This window comes from Notechis scutatus, chromosome Z, assembly GCF_049901735.1.
Source record: "Notechis scutatus isolate UNSWTSFEM ecotype Mainland chromosome Z, rNotScu1.2, whole genome shotgun sequence".
NCBI lineage: Eukaryota > Metazoa > Chordata > Lepidosauria > Squamata > Elapidae > Notechis > Notechis scutatus.
The window spans coordinates 20,193,914-20,214,602 of record NC_142025.1 but is presented as its reverse complement, the minus strand read 5'-3'; the positions used below and the strand labels follow the sequence as shown (position 1 = coordinate 20,214,602).

The 20,689-nt window shown below is 39.2% G+C and overlaps 1 protein-coding gene and 1 long non-coding RNA gene across 3 annotated transcripts in view; one reads left to right on the top strand and one right to left on the bottom strand.

The window, feature by feature from the left end:
* The window catches only part of MKX (mohawk homeobox), a 57,508-nt gene that overhangs the window by 28,471 nt on the left and 8,348 nt on the right, over positions 1-20,689 (bottom strand). For both annotated transcript variants that reach the window (XM_087946682.1, XM_087946683.1), the window contains exons 3-5: positions 14,963-15,122; positions 6,843-6,996; positions 5,682-6,008 (exon numbers count right to left, since the gene is read on the bottom strand). In XM_087946682.1, the coding sequence (XP_087802808.1) occupies positions 5,682-6,008; positions 6,843-6,996; positions 14,963-15,122 (641 nt within the window). The remainder of the gene's footprint in view (positions 1-5,681; positions 6,009-6,842; positions 6,997-14,962; positions 15,123-20,689) is intronic.
* Positions 3,760-6,891, top strand: LOC148128780 (uncharacterized). The gene is made up of 3 exons (XR_015745863.1): positions 3,760-3,824; positions 5,800-5,841; positions 6,804-6,891. It is a non-coding gene; the product is annotated as an uncharacterized LOC148128780 (long non-coding RNA).

The window sequence follows — 20,689 nt, the reverse complement described above, 5'->3', positions numbered from 1 at the left end:
TTAAACAGTTGTGAAAGAAGAATACACTTTACAGGCACATTTATTCATTTTTTTAAAAAGTGGATGTTTCATTTCACAAATATTAACTGGAAAGAAAAAAACATGTTGGCAAGCTAAACAAGATAAAATATCTATACATCTGATACATAATATAAAGTCTACCAGTTAGACATAAAGTAATCTAACCTTTAAGAATGGCTGTTGGGAATTGTGGTTTTCAATCTCCTGCAATAGAAGATGCTAAAGATTCAACATCATAACCTTAAGAGCAAAATATAGAGTGAAAGAGGAGTTGAGGAGTATGTAAGTAAAACAATTCCAGAAGCCCACAAAATTCTACTCCGCATAAACACCTAAAACAAAACCACCACTTTCAAATTCTGAATACTGATCAGTTCTGAAGGCAGTTTCCCCCCCAATGTCATCATTCCTGAACTCCTTAAATACCACAAATACAAATATGCCAAAGACTTTGCTTCTGTTGCTATCCTTTCCTTCCTCTCTCAACAAAGGGATTCTTAAAACTGTTATGAGACACTGAAGCCATTTAGTTTCCAATGGGACACATGGTCAAGTATATCATGTGAACCAAACACTACTGTGCCTAATTTCTGAGCGAGTGCCTGGAAGTGCCATGGAAACTGATATAGTCTGTCTCTCTGTCTCTTTTTCTTTCTTACATGTATACATTACCCCAATCTAGGAGAAAAAACTATGTAAGTTCAAAAAAGCCATATAGTTTAAAATATAGCTTATAATGCATGCAAAGCATAATTGGTAGCGTAAGTAGACTGAGATATGAATCTGGAATAGGAAGGTCAAAAAAATCTGGAATTGACTTAGTATGGGAAGTGATGCAAATATGAAGGAGTCAAGGCTTTGGAGAACATTTGTAGCTTCCTCATAAAAGGGCTGTCATGGTAGGCTGGTCAGTTACAAATTACTATGTATTAAAAGCAAACAGTGAGGTCACTTTTTGCCACTCCACCTAGCTCTTCATGATGCTTCTTAGCACCCTGGCTGATCTCTTGTCCTTTTTTCTGGATAGGTGGTCACATTTTGCTACTACTACTTCATTTTCCAGGAATTCCAATATGGCTTCTGCAGGGCCCAGGAACAGCTTGGAAACGTTTTGTTTATTTATTAATTTCAAATGGTTACCAAATTAGAAAAACTCTAGTGCTTTGCATGCCAACTTCCTATTTAAAAATATTTTGTTAAAAGGCAGATATGGCAAGGAACTTGATGGCTGCCAAAGGAGGTATCTGTAGGCACGTCTCAAATCAAATCTATTGGATATGGCATATGCTTTCAATATTTCCTGAAACTTGCATATAGAAATGAACAGAAAGAAAAGAAAACAATGCATCTGGATGAACCATTTTTAGTTTGGGCAAAGACATCTCAGGGAAATAAATGCTGGAATAATGGATCTTCCTTTTTAAACTAGCTGGCAGTGCCCCATTCTGATTGGCATGTGGTTAAAACTTTAATTGGTTAAAAGTCAATTTGCATATTCCTGTAAATATGGATCTGTTCACCTTATAGTGGAGTCCACATTTTCTGTTCTGCATTACAGACTAATTAGAACAATACACTTGGAACACACTAGGGCAACATAGACGGCTGTCTGAAGGACAATAGGAATTAAAACTGAGTGTATCTGGAGGTCTTGAGTGAGGGAGGGCTGGACCTGGAATATCAGTGCATGAAAATATTTACTCAGTCCTTTGAAGTCTGTAAAGAATAAGGAAGATGACCTTGTTGGAAAAATGCAAGAATCCATTAATTAGTCAAAGGGAACTGAAATGATTTTTTAAAGTCCTTATAAACAAAACAATATTTAGAAACAGCTCAGAAAGACACCTAATTCACTGGGGAATTGAAGGGACGAATGTTGGGGGTGTTTGTGTGGAGATGTAGCAAAGCCAGACTTACAAGATTTTGTTGATGTAGCCAAGGTAGATCTTCTAGTCTTCTATGGCACTGAATTCCTGAATTCTGGCCTGCTTAGTGCAGCTGACAGAACCCCACATAGCTTGATGGTGCCCATAAAGTAAACATTTGTACCAGCACTCTATATTTTTTTTATATACTTTGAATTACCTAAACAGAAGTATGTTAGAACTTCATGTATTCTTGACATGAAGAGGCCACTCTTTTCATTTCTGACAGTGTTCTCATATTCAGAGTTATGAAAGATGCCAGAAAATCATAACATGTCAAGAAAATGCTGCTCTAAGACACTTTCAGAAAATTTAAATTATTGGCCCAGCATTTGTAGGAGAGTTAGTGGAATTATAAAATTAGAAATGGGATTAGAAATGGGATACATGGGGTTTTTAGCTTCTAGTTATACAATTTAAGGCTCTAGAACCACTTGTACTATCACTCCTTAATAACTTGAGTGAGTTCACAAAATTCTTTAAAATACTGCTACCAAATGCTAATTTTAAAGGAGGAATAAACAGGAAGAGTAATCTCATTAATTAAATTAAGTTTTGCCCTGGCCCCACCCATTTCTTTGATCTCTTTCAACATGCACATTTTTCATCCAGGTGGTGTCCAGGATGGCTACTTGGGGTCTTACCTTTCCCCTCTTCAAAACGTATCCCTGCTTTAAAAATAACAATGGTGCATTACATAATGTCTTTAGTCTTGCAAATTGAATTTGTCCAGTAAAAAGAAATGTCCCTAAGAATGTTAAATTTGTCCATCTAAACATGTTGCTTTATGCTTTTCAAGAGTACATTCAAAGGAAGAAGTCTCTACATAGCACTAATTCTGTACACATAGAGAGACATTAGCATGATTGTGTAACCATTTATAGCTTGTTTTTCCAAATGTTCGGCTGGTTCCTGATGTAGTGGTTAGTATACGGATGCCTCAGCCATTTCAGGAAATTTCTCCAGCTCTCAGTCAAAGCTAAAAAGCTGTCAGAAAACAGGCCAAGTCCAGTAACAATTCTATTACACAAGAGTATGCCCATTTTAAAATTTCCAATTGTATAAGTATCAAAAACCAGAAGTTCACATGTCTTAAGTCACTGTGTTCTCATTTGAGCAACAATCATTTTAAACTAAAATTTGGCAGGGGATTATCGCGTAATGTAGACCAAATGCACTTGGAATGCTGAAAAACAGCATTCAAAAACCAAGAGATTTCACTTGGAAAACACTTGAACTAGACAACCACAGCTCCTATTTTACACAAAACCTTTTAGAATTATGAATACACTTCAAGGAAAGTCCATTGCTTAGCCCAAGACTTGGAAGGAGAACACAATAATTTTAACTTAAATGGAAAATCTACATAAGACTGAAACTCAGGGGAACAGATCAAAGGGATGAGTTATTATTATTTATTTTTATTCAAACAATAAAAGAAGCAATACACTTTTGAAAGTTTCTCTGAAAATATAGCAATCAAGATATAGATGATCTATAATGATATTCTCCTATTTGATCCCACAGATACTTTGAAATATCACTTCAGAATTCACAGTTGACATAACATTTGACTTTTCTTAACCTACCCATCCCCACCTCTCACCCATGTATATTTTGAGTTAAAGAAGATCCCTTCATATTTTACCATACTATGGTCTGTTGTTCAGTCTTCTATTACCAACTTTTCATAATCCTTTCCAAAACATCTTTTGATATTTTTGCAGTATTTCATTTAACTTTCTAGGAATCTTGTCCTGCCTTAAATGTAAACACATATTAAACTTGGAATGATTGATATATTTCCATATGTCTGATATATTTAGAAAATTAGAAAACTGAGGGATTGGAAGTTTGGAAGAAGATGATAAGTTAAAGGTATGTCTTTTGATTGAAATATACATTAGGATGGACACAAGAGAATGAGAAAAGTAAAGCCTTTTTCAAAGAAGAGCAAACTTATTTTCTTTCCCTGAGGATAGAAAGCTTTAAGATATACTTGAAAGCAAAATCCTGGAAATCGTGACAAAAATTGTGAAAAGATTGCAAGACTTTGAGGAAAGGACTATAGAAGAAATGATAAAGATTACAATGTGAGGGTTGAAGAATGATCCCATATATGAGTGTAAAAACATGGATTTCATTATGAAGTTTCATCCATGGAACCATTCAGATGTTCAGGTTTCATTCAAAAGTGCATACAGATGCTGTTCATGGTAGGTCTAAATGGGCCAAAATTAATCAACCATTGCAGCTTAGAGGAACATAATTTTGTCATGATGCAACAGATGAAAAATATAGGATCCATATTTATTAATAAGACAAGAAGAGGATTTCTCATATGGAATTGTTTGACTCTGAGCCTGATCACTAGTCCAAATCACTTGAGCTGTTGGCCCCGAAGATCTGGGCCAAACTTCAAGACCTTCAGAACAATTAACCAAATAGCAAGATGGTGTAAATAGACTAAGCAGTAGCAGGATGGAGTTAACCTATCTTGATTTGGGATCAAAAATTGAAAAAGTTTCTTCTCTTATGACAATCTGCCCAGATTCCAGACCTTTCTCTCTTAGCTTTCCCCAAGTGCTACAAAGTTCATCCAAAATAGAAAAAAGATAGTGTTTCCTGTGGAACTTCATGTCAAGTAGCATGCTTTGCCATTTCAAATGTATCAGACCCTATCTTCGTCTCCTTTTAAGAAAGCCCTAAAGCACCATTAATTTATCCAAGGAATCCTGTTAACAAGACTTATTATATTGGCAAGGACACCATTTGGAACTGAGGTTTCTTTTTCTCTGGTGGAATATATTCTTTTAATGTTGGCTTTCTAATTTCAGGCATCCAGTGAAACCTAGATTTTCTTATAGCTAGAAGTAGTGAACTACAATATTAATTACAGCATAGTTTCCTAAACCCTGAGTTATTAGCATCAGCATTGGGGCACAGTGGCTCAGTGGTTAAAGACAGAGCAGGTTCGAGACCCAAATGTTGCACGATGGGGTGAGCTCCCATTACTTGATCCAGCTCCTGCCTACCTAGCAGTCTGAAAGCATGCAAATGTTGTAGATAAATAGGTACTGCTTCGGTGGGAAGGTAACAGTGTTCTGTGCACCTTGGCCATGGTATTCAGCAGATTCTGACCAGTTCTGGAGAACCGGAAGCAAAAATTTTGAGTAGTTTGGAGAACCGGCAAATTCCACCTCTGACTGGCCCCACCCCCACCTATTCGCTGTCTCCTGAGTCCCAGCTGGCTGGCTGGGTCTTCTTTTGTTTCCCTGCACAGGAGAACGGAGCTGGAAAGCAGGTTAGTGGGGTGGGGACGGAATGAGATTTTGCAGTAACCTTCCCCCAGGAGTGGAGAAGGAATGGAGATTTTAAAATATCCTTTTCCTGCCACACTCACCAAGCCATGCCCACCAAGCCACCCAGGCCCACCAAACCACGCCCATAGAACTGGTAGTAAAAAAATTTGAATCCTACCACTGACCTTGGCATATAATCATGCTGGCCACATGACCATGGGAATATCTTCAGACAATGCTGACTCCCTCAGCTAAGAAACAAGAGTTGAGCACTGAGCCCTAAGATGACTGGAAAGGGGAAAACTTTCACCGTTATCTTCTAAACTCTTGAGATATTACAACCACATTCACCCTAAAAGAACCTTCTTGCAAAAATAGGAATAATGATAAAGGAACCAAAAAAGGAGGAGGGTCTTTGGAAAAAGGCACATACCTGTCCGGTAGACAAAATTTCCATCAGTCTCAGAGGAGGATGGTGACACCAGTTCTTCTTCAAACTCATTAGAGCTGAATGATCCAGAATGATTCCTTTGTCTTGTTTTATCCATCAGGTTTGCATCTGTGGTCATGACATGTCTCACCGAATCATTCAGGTAGCGATTCAATAAGCTGTTTTTGTATTTAGGAGGGGCTACATAATCCTCGCTGGCACTTCCTTCTGGTTTTACTCCAGATTTTATGTCAGGACCTTCTGTTTTATTCACAGCATGATGAACCTGGGTGTTATATTCTCCTTCATTTCGGGGAGGGTTTTCAACATCTGCAAAGAGAAGAATGATCAAGCAGAAACTTTTCTTATATATTTTTATACTCCCAAAGAAGCATTTGGTGGAAAACAGAGATCAGATGACATTATTGTGACAGTCTTTTCTAAAACCCATTGACACAAACTTCTTTAACTTGCCCCAACCTCAGTTTCCAGTTCCCAGCCACATGGGTGAAGTGTGCTTCCCACCAAAGATTACTCATATACTATATATATGAGATTCACCCCTTAAAAGCAGAGAAACAAAATCCCCCCAAAAGAAAAAAAAATTACATGGTTTATTTACTACTATATTTTTGGCAATTCCCCAAAGAAACAAGACAGGGTTCACTTCATATATAATTTATCTTTGCAGTAGTGGGATTGCTGCAATTGCTATAGAAGACAAATATTTTTGTGTAAATATACAGTGAACTCCCTCTTGTCTCTTAATACATTTATAACAGGGCTTTAAGAAAGATTAGTTCAAATAATTCAGAAAGAATTGACATTTTCCTGCCAAACTTAACTTTGGGGAAGAAGTTTCTTGTAGAGAGGGCATTACATGGGCATAAGATTCCTTCTTTTTCTACAAAACCATCATTGCATCTTAAGCAAACAATATAGTCCATCTGGACATATATAGGCTTTTAATCTTTGAAGCTATTTTTAGAGACATTCATTCTTCTTCGGAGTCCAGAAAGATGCTGCTTATTGGACATACTGTAGTTGAGGAGCACAGATCAAGGCAAAAATAGCATGCAAGACTATTGACTTCTTGAGAAATAATAATTATTTTCAATTTTACAGACTTTTTATAGAGACAACTTGAAAGTATCAAAAACAAACCTTCGGAACATGACTCATCACTGCTTACGCTAAGCCGCTCAGCATTTCCTTGAACATACTTATTGTATAGTTTTATTCGTAAAGCCCAGCTGAGATCCGGTTGGCGGACAGTATTTTTAAGACGCCGCCTTGCATTGGCAAACCAATTTGATACCTAAATAAAAGACAAATGCATCAAATTTGTCTTTGACCCAGAACATTGAGAACTGAATTTCTCCTCTGTAAATGTGATGAAAGAAGTATAAAAGCAGACAAATGATTCATAGTTCTATTTTAACAACAATTATATGGCCACTGGAAAACCATGATATATCTATCAGTTATTAAATAAAATGTCAATCTGTGCTCCTACAAGTCTTGCTGAATCCTGGCTAATGCAGCTTATATTAGGGGGGGGAAAAGATGTGAATTGGCTCAAAAATATACGGAGAGCCATCTGCTACCTACTTCTGTAAAATGACCAATAATGGAACCTTAAATTGCAGAATCCCACATCCAAATAGGAGGTGGGTGGCTATATAACTAGGCTATTGAATGCAAGAGACAGATGCAATTTTTCAGGCTTTTAGAAAGTTTTTCTGATTCCAGTAACCCAGACCAGCTTTCCATTTCTGCTAATCAGTGCCCATTAATTGACATTCTTATGCCAGAGAGTACCATAGGATCAACACAGGAACCTGTATTACTCTGTAATCAAATTTAGATGAGCCAATGTTTGGACTGTATATACTTTCTGAATTCTTTGTTGAATAGTCTGTGTTAATGATTGCACCATTTATTTGTTGGTGGAGGATTAGAGAGAGAGAAAGATTTGTTGGCTTAATATTTGCATAATCATACTCTGCCACATGAAGAGGTAGAGATTTATCCACATAGCTCTTGATACAGGCAATATAAAACTAGCGTGATTTATATGCGTGCACCTCCGTTTCATGGAAAAAGCCAAAATGAAGATTTCCATGTCAATAGCAAGCATTATTCATGAATGTGAACAGCTCCCTGTTTCAAAGTGTTTCAGTAAGCAATAAAGTTCAGCTATCCAGCATGAAATAGGGCCATCTTTAGAAAAAGTATCTGCAGCCCCCAAACTCTTGAATTTTGGATGTTGTCTTTTCCTCATGAAAACCATTATAAAATCATTATCATTTTTGCCAATTTAGGAACTAAAGAAAATAAGCTCACAATTCATATTGCCTCAAAAAGGAGAAAAGAAGTTGTCACTCCAAGCACTGTAGCTATCACGATATATATTTTTTTAAAAAAGAAATTTTTAAAAGCTATATTTGATGCAATAGTTGGTCAAGGAGCAACTTTTAGTATTCCATTTCACTAAAGCAATACAGTCAGTTTAGAGTTGATAAATAGTGCATCAGTTATTGGTTTCTCAAAACTGTCATTAACATCTCTATTTGGCTTCCAGCTTTCTTAAAAATGCTACATTTCTGTTCATATGAATTTGGTCCTATTCCAGAAGCATGTAAAGCCTGAAATAAAAAAAAAATGCATATAGTTCCAAACCCATAGTCACCACCAGATTGTTAACTATAGCGTCCACCAGAGCTTCCAAAGATGTCAGCAGAAGCACATGGTTAGGCTTTGTAGTTTCCACTGATTGTCCTGGACCCAAACACTGAACAGCAGTTTGAAGTCCTGGATTGCAAACACATAACTGTCCATCCCCCCACGCCTCCTCCCACCCTCCCTCCTTCCCTCCCTCTCCCTCTCCCTCCCTCCTTCTCCCCCCACTCTCTGTGTTATCCAATAATTTTCCGTCTCCATTATACGGCCTGCAAGTCTGAACTGCAGCAAATTTCTGCATTTTATGAATACCTAGATGAAGCAAGAACCCTGCACGTGCTACCTTTAATTCCATCTTGGAACAAAAGGCAGGCTATAAAATGTCATAACAGAGCAAATGAAAATTAGAAGGGTGCATAGTTCCTAGTTGGACTAGGAAAGTTGTAGCTGGTCAGACTTGGAATGATGTTAGATATCGTGGGCCACGATTCCCATAATTTCTGAGCAACAGTGCCAAATGCACTGTGGTCTCACAACACTGGAGTATCTGAAGCAGGATTAAACTAAGAATTTTTTTTTACATGCCGTTCATTCTGTTTTGCTTCCCCCTCCCCCTTATTTACTATTTTGATAAACTGTTTCTGTTCAGCAAATGTATTTTTTTTAAAGTTTTTATTTTTTAAGACAGATGCATTTTTCAGGTGGTTTTAGGGCAGGCCTCCCATTTTCCAACGCATTAAACAAACATCATACTTAAAATATAAATCATAGAGTACGTTCCTATCTTTATCTCCTTTGAAGGGAAAAGATTACTGGGATATTGGGGATCGTATTGCACAAGGATAAACATCTAAAGGAGCAATTTCTCCAAACTGTGTTCTCCAGATGTTTGGATCAATAACAGAATGAAGCTAGCTGAAAGTTTTGAGAGTTGAAGTTTGAGACATTTGAAGATTGGAGATGATTGAAAGGGAGAAGATGGCTCACCTAAGCGATTCTCTCTTCCTGAGTAAATTATATCCTATGCAGTATATGCTTTTGCATAGCTGAATATTGCCAGAGCCTCAGAAGCTCAAAAGCAAGCCATTAGTCATACTGTGGCAAATCATATTCAACAATAAAGCCATTCATATTTCCCCTTCTGGAAAGAATGTTCAGCTTTTTTTTTTAATTCCTAGGAATGGCTAAAACCAAATTTAAAATAAAATAAATCCACCCCTACGGGAATAGTGCAAATGAAAACATGACATACAGCATTCATTGCAAATTAGCAGGACAAATTGCTAGCCTCCAAATTGAGGACTAATTGGTGAGATAAATATAGGCTGCGGCTTTTAGTCGAATATGGCTTCCTGCTCTAGTTCTGTAGTTTCGGAGTATTATGTTTCTGGCTCTAAAGCAAATGGGGAAAAAGGGAGTCTAGAAGTTACATGAATTAGGCACCGTATTCAGCTGAACTTCAGCTATACATTTTTTTTTCCAAATCTTCTTTTAGAAACCTTCTTCCTTTCCTTAAGCCAAAATTATCTAATACAGGGAAAATTTGTTTGTATGTTGGCTAATAGCCTGCCAGGAACCCAGACAGGCAAATGCCACCATGTTTTTTTCACAGCCCCCCCCCCCCAAATCCCCTGTGGGGCAGGATTGACTGAAGGAATGGCCCCAATACCCTCAGTAAACTTCCATGGCTGAGTTGAAGTTGGATCTGCAAGTCCTAGCTTACTACTTTTAACATCTTAAATTACGGTTTCCCAAACCTTGGCAATTTTCAGGTATATGGACTTTAACTTCCAGATCTACACAGCCAGCATAGCCATCGCTGAAAATTCTAGGAAATAGAAATAGACTCATCTTTAAAATGCCAAGGTTGGGAAATAGATTCTTGGGAAAACAGTAGATTCTGTTTTCCACCAGAAACTCAATGTTAATTTTTCCAACTTGTAGTGCTTGTGGTACCTTATTTACTTATTTAACCACTTACTTACTTACTTGTAGTGAATAAAATTGAGAGGGTGTACAAAACCTTTGCTTTTTCTGTCACTCTACAACATCTACTTTTATTCCATTGGGTCTTCATCAGGATTCCCATCTAACTAAATGTCCCAAGCTAATGCCTGGTCAGTAGTGTCTAGTTATCCTTAGTACATTTGTGTATGATTAGAGGATTGAAGAAAAGCCATCCTGTAGCTAGAAAATTGTTGACTAAAGAAAAGTCTAATAAGAAGTCTTAGAATTCCCAGCTGGATTCAGAAAACTTATAATTTGCTTAAAGTTTAGCATTCCTTTGGTTGCATAATACCTCAATCCCAGATAAGAGATTATAAACACAATCTTCTTCTGATAGCAGAAATAATAAACAACCAGAAAGAGAAGCAATAACAAGCATTGCTAATAAGAAAATATTTACATGTTATGTTTTCTGAATTTCTTTGAATTAAGACTGCAAAATTGACATTATTCAAAAGACTTTCCACCCTTCATATACACATAATGAATGCAGTAACTAATGTTAATACCAGGGGTGGGATTCAAATTTTTTAACAACTGGTTCTGTGGGCATGGCTTAGTTGGTGGCATGGCTTGGGGTCATGTGACTGGGTGGATGATCATGTTATTGGCTGGGTGTGGCCAACTCAATATCACTCACATCGAGGCACGCATCTCCTCGTCTGGCCTCTCATGACTGTGGGGATGCTGCAACAGTCGTAAGTGTGAAAAACGGTCATGTCACTTTTTTCAGTGCCATTGTAACTTTGAATGGTCACTCCATACAAGCAAAGTACCAGCAAAGGAATGGAAAAAAACTCCAGATAAGTTCCTGAGACAGGAAGTCTAGTCCTGCCATGAATGTAATATAAGGGTTAACAGGGAGGAAGTTTCTGTAAGCAACACCAGAATGTTTCCTTCCTGCCTTTCTTACAGGATTAGGCCAGTAATTTCTTCTAACAACCGGTTCTCCGAACTGCTTAGAATGTTAACAACGGTTAACAACGGTTCTAGCGAATAGGTGCAAACTGGTAGAATCCCATCCCTGGTTAATACCACTTTATAATGGCTTGGTAAGGCTACACTTGGAATACTGCATCCAGTTTTGGCCACCACGATGTAAAAAAGATGTTTAAACTCTAGAAAGAGTGCAAAGAAGAACAACTAAGATGATTAGGGGACTGGAGGATTAAACATATGAAGAATGGTTGCTGGAATTGGCTATGTTTAATTTAATGAAAAGAAAGACTGGGGTGATATGATAGCAGTGTTCCAATATTTCAGAGGTTGCCCCAAAGAAGAGGGAGTCAAACTATTCTCCAAAGCACCTGAGGGCAGGATAAGAAGCAATGGGTGGAAACTAAACAAGGAGAGAAGCAATTTAGAACTAAGGAGAAATTTCCTGACAGTTACAACAATTAATCAGTGGAACAACTTGACTCCAGAAGTTGTGAATGCTCCAACACTGGAGGTTTTTAAGATTAGACAACTATTTGTCTAAAATGATTTGGGGTTTCTTGCCTAAGCAGGGGGTTGGACTAGAAGACCTCCAAGGTCCCTTCCAACTCTGTAATTCTATTTTAACAATATTGAAGATGGAAGTCCCAGCGTAACAAGCCTGTGGAACTCCAGGGGTGTTAAACTAAGTCTAAGCCATAAAGCTAAGAGGCTATAAAAGAGATAACTTTAGGAATGTCCTTATGGGGCTATAGATTCACCACAAATATAAAGAACTCCTTTATACACAAGGCAAATTACACAAAGGTATTTTTTCTTCAGGCGCATATTTATGGAGTCTTAATGCAATCTTATTCATATTTACCCAGCAACGAGTTCCACTAAGTTCAGTGGGAATTAGGACAAGGCAGATTGGCTTCATATTGCAATTTAAATGGCTACAATTAATAATAATAATCAACTGTGGTGGGTTATGAGAGGATTTTTTTTTTCCAATTTGGCACCAATCCCATCATGAGAAAGAACTGACTGAAACTTAAATAAAACCGTAACTCTAATACTGTATCAACCAAATAAAAATAACATAGCAATGTGTTACAGAATTTGACAGAATGATGTAAAGGGAAAGGTCAACCTTATTACATGGAATGCTTGAAAGAGAAATACAGATCATGAGAACACTTTTTTTGGTCAACTTCAGAAGTGTCCTGGCACTTAACAATCCTAGATTAAAGTCAGTCATCCAACACTATTTGACCATCTGGAATGCACAGCTTTAAGGAATGAGAACTATTTTTCAAGTGCATATTAAAACATGACCTAGTTCCCAAGATGAAATAATGGCGGTTAAGTTGGTGTGGTTGCAGAGAAATTATTCTGCATTCAGGTGCATTGAAATTATACTCTGTTATTCTTGAAGATTGGCTTCTTATAATCAATAATCAGATCACAATTCATTCTCTCCTTTTCTTTCCCTTCATGCAAATATGACAGGATTGCTGGACCAAGCATGGAAGGAGCATCTGGAAAGTTTTATTATAGTTCTTTTGTTTGTTTGTTTGTTTTCAGACCACGTGTCTCTGTCAAGTAAGATAGATTGTCAATTAAATGAAGCATTTTTCTTCTTAACCAAATATGCTATTTAATTTCTGTGGAACATATTGCCATGAAAAGTTAAGAAGGCAAAGGACTACATTTAATAAAAATTCAAAGAAAGGGAAAAATTAATGGGAGTATCCAACTTATTCCTAAACAGCTAAAGAAGTCAAATAATAAGGCTAGACTAGAATGAACACATACTTCCATACCTGCCTAACATTTATTATACACTATTTCACAATAGACTTCATACAAGAAAATTCCCAAGGACCCATCGTGGTGCAATATTTAGAAAAGCAGACTAATTCTGCCCACAGCCAGGAGTTGGATCTTGATGGGCTGAAGATTGATTCAGCCTTCCATCCTTCCATGGTCAGTAAAATGAGGACTCAGATTGTTGGGGCAAGATGCTGGCATTGTAAACTGGTCAGGAAGTGCTGTAAAGCAGCGGTCGCCAGCCAGTGGGCCGAGGACCACTAGTGGTCTATGAGAAAATTTTGGTGCTCCGCAGAGAAATGTCCCCCCCAAGGCAATTAATCTAGGCTTGCAGGAACACAAGGCTGTACCACCCACATGACCCTCCTACCCGCTGGTCCCCATCCTTTGGCTGAGTGCAAACCTTACCTTGAGTAGAGCCACACGAGCTGGAACTGGAAGGTAAGACCAATGGCGGGGAAATTTGCCCTGGGGTGGCTTGCTGACGTTGGTGGGAAAGTCAGTCCTATATTCCATAGCTGCAGTACTCACAGGACTGGCCCTTTGGTCATCCTGGAGCAGCTCATCCATGGCAGGTCAGTGCACAGGCCAGTCCTGTGACTACTGCAGCTCTAGAATATGGGACCAACTTTCCCACCAATGTCAGCAAGCCACCATCAGTCAAAATTTATATTAGTGGTCCGCGGGATTTGAAATTATGAGTATGGTGGTCCCTGAGGTCCAAAAGATTGGTGACCCCTGCTGTAAAGCACTATGAAGTTCTATATAGTCTAAATGCTGTTGCTATTGCTATGAAATCCCAATTAAAGCCAAAGCATTGAAATCAACTACTTGATTTACTCTTACTACAATATTCCCAACCCGATTTCCTCCATCCTGTTCAAATGATCTCCGTCCAAACAAACACAATTATGGATGCTACAGTCCCACATGTATAGACAGTCATGTTGATGAAATAAATGTCACCTGGAAACCTAAGTCAAGCTATCCTAGTTTCTAGAGGAACTATTTAATTTACTCATACAATAATGGTTTTTTGCCATAATTTAATTCCCAATTTTCTTCCAGTATTAATAGTGTTAAGGCAGAGGTAGATAGATACTTATTTCTGGAACAGATCAAATCAGATTAATATTCATATAAAAGCTTGTGGCTGCTGTTTTTTTGGAATGAAATAGCTGGTATTCAGTTTCCATTTAATTGAAGAAAAAAATAAATCTACATGTACATGAAAGAACAGCTGAAGTACACTCCAGCTACACTAAGAACTCCCGTTGTTTGTTCAATAGATGTGCATCTTTCCAGATTGAAAATCATATTTGGCCTCTGTATGGCCACCTGGATTATACTCTCAGTGGTACTAAAATTAAACATGGTTAATATTACTCTCCAATCATTACAACCATGCAAAATTTGTCACTCTAGGAACAGAATGTCCAAGAGAGCTCCCAAATATTCTTCTGAAACATGCCAAAACTTTTCCTATCTTATGGGAGTTTGGCAGTTTTTGAAAGCAAATCCTCCAAGTCTGATTTCAAGAACTTACTTCCAGAAATCAACAATCTCTGGAATGGGATTATCTGAAGGAAGATGGAGCATTCTGGAGTGCCACTCCCACGTAAGCGAATTTTTACTCTTCTCTATTATTTCTCCTCCTTCTATTACATAAAAATCCATTTTTAACTTCTGGTGGTCCATAGTAGCCACACACAAGGCTTTCAAAGGCTGAAAATGGTCTTTATGTTACGCATGTTTTATTTAGAGGTAAACTATACTTGCTGATATATCTGATGGCAACCAATCAGACTTTTTAAATCAGAGTCTGCAATGCATTTCCTTCTTACCTGGACCAGAGTCATCTGGGATCCAAGAGCCAGCAAGATCTTCTCTGTCTTAGTTGGGTAGGGATTGTCCCGGTGCTTATACAACCACTGCTTCAGTGGTCGTGCCATATCTTGAAGGGCCTGGCGCTTGTGTCTCACTTTCCCACTGTTCTGCCGGGCACTGTGAATGAGGTATGAGAGAAAGGAGAGAAAGAGGTATATATTGAGATTCTTAGCCTCCTAGGTCTCAGGAGGGAGGGCAGAGAGCTATGTATTCATACGGCCATTCATGGGATGGAGAAGTAGAAGAGCATCAATGAGTCATGAAAGGGAATTGTCCTTCATGACTCACTGTCACTTCATGGCTGACTCACATCAGGTTTCCCCAATGTGCTACTCCAGAGCTGAGAATGGAACGGATCAAATGTTCTGCAAAAATGACTGCTAGGCTTTCATTTGTGGAAGAGTGATGTATTCTCCCATCTCCCCAAGTCAGAATAGCAAATATAAATTCTAACCAATGTGGAAGGAGTAACTTTTATTTATTCATTGTAAACATTGAAGGCTGTAATCAGGGATGGGCTGCTGGAGGTTTGCAGGGGTTCAGGAGAGCCCCCAGCTAAGAGTCTATGCAATTCAGAGAACTCCCAAATCCCACTCTTGGCTGGCCACACCGACCTCACCCCTCCTCTCCCAGGAGTCCCCATGTGGCCTGTTTTGGATGCAGGTAAGTGCAGGCTGTGCATGGAGGCTTGAGGAGGGTGAAAAATGGGCCTCCCGGAAGTTCAGGAAGGCCAGAAATGGGCCTGTTTCTGGCTTCCAGAGAGCCTCTGGAGCCCGGGGACGTCTTCCTGGAGGCTCGAGGAAAGCCTCCGGAGCCCGGGGAAGGCAAAAAGCCCCCCCCCCGCATTAGTGCAGGAGGCCAACTAGGACACGCCCACCATGGCCACGCCCATCCAGCAACCGGGCAAAGAACCCTTTGCTAAAAATTTTGAAGTCCACCCCTGGCTGTAATTCAGCCTTTCCCAATTAGATTATCTTTCCAATTGGGCGGGGTGGTTGGATTACAACCCCTCCTAAACATGTTGGTAAATGTTAGGTTGGGATAAATTGATTTATGGCTTTGAATAAATGCATGTGAATTTAGAGAAGTTCTGGTATCTATCATGATGATTTTCCATTGTTTATGACATCCACACACCTCAGATAGAATAACCTTGGCACATAAAATATTTTGTTATACACCATGCAAATGTGCACCATGCACATTTTTATGAGATGGTATATAAATTAGACAAATAAGTGAATAAAATTATATTTTAAAATACTTGATTTAATCAACACTTTCAACGCTCAAATAACGGTTTTAAAACTCAATCTATCCAAAGGCAATTGTACTTTAGAAAATAACGCAGCAAACTTAGAATCATGAAGGATATCGTCCAAATTAAGTGTGTGATGGAATGTCTTATATTCCTATCTTTTATCATATGACTATGAAGATGAAAGTGGTTCAAAACAATTTAGGACAATTTAACTTTCAACGTATTGGCTAGCTTCACACCACACTTTAAAGCAGGGTGTCCACCTTGGTAACTTTAAGACTTGTGGACTTCAACTCCCAGAATTCCTCAGCCAGCTTTGCTGGCTGAGGAATTCTGGGAGTTGAAGTCCACAAGTCTTAAAGTTGCCAAGGTTGGACACCCCTGCTTTAAACCATTGTAAGAAAGATTGCCTATGTCCGTGATGGCGAACCTATGGCATGCGTGCCATAGGTGGCATGCAGAGCCATTTGTACGGGCATGCCCCAGCCAAACTTACCTGCACTGTGCATGTTTGCTCCTCGAAGCTGATTTTCAGCCTGTTTGAAATGGGCCCGTTTTCAGCCTCTGGAGGCTGCAGAAGTTTCCTCAAGCCTCCAGGAGGGCGAAAATGGCCCCTCCCGGTTCCAGAGGGCCCCAGTAGGCTGAAAACAGGCACTTCCGGTATTTCCAGAAGACCCATTCTTTGGCCTCCCGAGGCCGCGGAGGCTTCCCTTGAACCTCTGGGAGGGTGAAAACGACCATAAACGGGCTGAAAATCAGCCGGGAGGTGCATGCATGCACAATGCAGGTAAGTGGGCAGGGCAGGGGTGTTGCACACGCATGCGCAGGGGGGTGGGGTGCAATGCATTATGGGGGCTGGCACACACGTGCGTGCGCTATCATGAGCGCACACGCTTTCGGCACACCACAACAAAAAGGTTCGCCATCACTGGCCTATGGTTTGTTAAATATACAGCTCTCAGGATTAGGAGAAAATTTTTAAGGTGTAAATCATAATGGCAGGGTCAAGCAATAGCTTATACCAGAATCAAATAAGCTACATTATGGCTTCCCATCTACAGATTCTCATTAGAGGGCCTAACACAACCAGAGACCAAGCTCTTTATGCCCTCCATAACACAAATAATTTTACTGTTTTCTAACTACAAGTTGTCCTCAACATATAATTATTCATTTAGTGACCATTCAAAGCTATAGTGTCACTTAAAAAATGACACATGACCATATGACAGTTGCACCATCTCCATGGTCACATGGTTAAAATTCAGGCAACGGGCAAGTATATACAATGGTTGCAGTGTCCTGGAGTCATGTGATCATAGTTTGCAACCTTCCCAGGCAGACTTTGTCGGAACAAAGTCAACAACAGGGGAAGCTGGATTTGCACGGACGCCTGCATGATTCAATGAACCTCTGCCACGAGTTGCTTAACAGTCATGGCAAAAAAGATTGTGAAGGTGGGCATAACTCACTTCACAACTGCCTTGCCAAACGATGGAAATTCTGGTCCCAGCTGTGATCACGGGTGGAGGACTACAGGTAGTCCTCAACTTACGACCGCAATTGAGCCCAACAAGTACATTGCTAAGTGAGAAATTTGTTAAGTTAGTTTTGCTCCATTTTATGACTTTTCTTACCATGTTTGTTAAGTTGAATCACTGCGGTTGTTAAATTAATAACACGTTTGTTAAATGAATCTGGTTTCTCCCATTGACTTTGCTTGTCAGAAGGTGATTACATGACTCCTGGACACTGAAACTGTCATAAATGCGAGTCAGGTGTCAAGCATCCGAATGTGAATCATGTGGGATGCTAAAATGGTTGTTAAGTGTGAAAAACGGTTGTAAATCACTTTTTTTCAGTGATGTTGTAACTTGGAACAGTCACTAAGTGAACTGTTGCAAATCGAGGACTCCCTGCACCAGTACTGCAGCATTATATTTCTATTCTCCTCTCCCTCCAAGTTTTCTCTTTCTAGGGGCTGGATATGGGCCCAACACAGAGCCAGAATATGGATACAACCACCCTGAATTTCAGCTCCATTGGCTTTATTGCTTTTGGAACTGTCTTTTCACAGGCATGTGATTACAATAATTCCAATTTTAGATGGATTATCAGTGCCATCCTAGAAGTCACAATGATAAATGGGAATATACTCTGGAGCCGTTTCTAACATATTGTTGTCATGGTACATGATCAATGGTAATTACAAGCAACATTAAGGAGAACCCTCTGGTTAAACTAAAGGTCAATTGATTCCAAATATTTCCCAGAAGGATCTCTGAGACATATGGGCCAACTGAGGCATGAAGGCCACAGTTCTTTAAACAAAGATCTAAAGGTATTCAGAGCAGCCCACAAATACGGACATATGAGGGAATTTGTGGATTTACAAACTATGCATAATCATTTATTCAGGTTTTATGGAAGAATAAGCAGAGAGGAGCTTGCTTATTACTTAACAAGTTTACCTCTCTAACTGTATAAAAAAAAACATCCCGTCTAGCTATAGCAGTTTTGATAGTTCTTCCTCATTTTTGTAAAATCAAAATAACCTTTCAGAAAGCAAATATATAAGCATGCAAACCAAGGGCAAACCAAGGGTTGGAGGAAAAAGGAGTTGCCAAACTGGAGGCTTTGATAATTTAAATACCAATGTCCAGTTCTGGCCTGCGCAGCATCTCAACTTCTTGTGAAGATAAAAGATCTTTCTCAAGGAAGGAAGCTGTTAAAATATTGTCTGATCTTGGAAGAGGGATTTGAGAAGAAAAGAAAATGCAGACAAAACAGTGTTTGCTAACAGAAAACATTTGGTACTTGACACAAGCCTTTAGCTTTTCTCTCCACTGGGATAGAGATGCAGCCAAAGCAAGCAAGTTCAGCAATCTTCTCCAATATAGACCTTTTCAGTCATGCTGGAGAAAATGTCAGATGTTGCCATCCCATTATTTCCAGGGCACTGAGGAGGAAAGGGCTAGCTTAATCAACCTGCTCTCCTGCACCTTTCAATTCCATCTTCACACAAAGGGATGTACTATCCTGAGCATCTAGCGATACGGATACTATTAGGATGCAATACGCCACCCACCCCCAGTAGATGCAGCAAGAGAGGAGCACAAAGACACAAAGAATTGCCCATGATTTAGTATCAGCCCAACAGACCACACTAATAACAGTAAGAGCACCCTACTCCCAAACCCATACAGTCAGTGAGAGGTGACTGGGCTTACTAATAATTACCTCCACAATGGGGACATGTAGGATAGTATTTCACAATCTCAGCAGTTTAAAGATGTGTGAACTTCAATTCCTAGAATTCCCTAGACAGCATGCTGTGGAATTCTGAGTGGGAGGCCAAAGATCATAAAGTTGCTGACTTTCAGTATAGAGGGAGAGTCTCATCTTCTCCACTTTCCTTAAGCAGTTAACCAGTTTCATATATATTTGAAACTAGGTAAATCTGTCTCTGTGAGAGACCACACATAAATTTCCAGGCACACCATTTTTGTAAGTTACATCACGGATCATGTGCTGCTTAAAGCAAATTGGACCCAAATTAACCTGTACTTAACTAAAATAAAATCTGGTGCAAGAAAGGCAAGATTAAACATCTACCAAATCTAAAACGAATGCTTTCTCTGAATGAGCTTTTGTAAAGAAACCTAGTTTATTTTCAGTCATTATTCTACTGCTGCTTTAGAGTTCACAGTCTGGTAGGCAGGCAGGGCAGCTAAGCAGCCACGAAGTCTTTGAGTCATGCGCTGGAAGCCAAGGTAGGAGCAGGAATAAGAGTAGCAAAACCATCCTGGACCAGAGAAAAATATATATTAGTTTAACTAGAGTTAAATTTAATTAAACACAGTCAATATCACTCTTCTATACATAATATGTTCTCCTTTCCTTTGTAAATACAGTTAATATTAATACTTGGAGAGAACCCAGGAGCGTACCCAAGGTTTTAGTGGTTTCCACAGTCTTCATTTTCACAGCTGCACTATACAATATGCTTGTTGAACGCACTGTGAGACAAGCTGAGGACAGTAGATGGCTCTATTATGGTAGGCAACAATAGGGGATATCCTCCCAAGATCGACAATGTCTTTATAGGAAAAAAATTTCCTAGTTTGGAGCAGGAGATAAAGAATTAAATTCCACCCCCTCCCCTTTCTCCAGGTGTATTTTAAAAGAGGACAGATCAAAACCCCAAAGCTAACCTGTGAATATATAATCAAAGGGGCATGGCTCTTGTACTAGTCCAGGACCTGGGAGAAGATGTTGCAAAGCCAAGTGTCAGTTTGACCATGAGCCCCATGCACGAACCAGGAAGCTGAGATCAATTTTCAGGGCAAGAGGCTGTGATGGGAAGCAACCTAATTAATCTTGCTTTCTGATAACAAACATTTTGCATATTGTTTATCTCGGG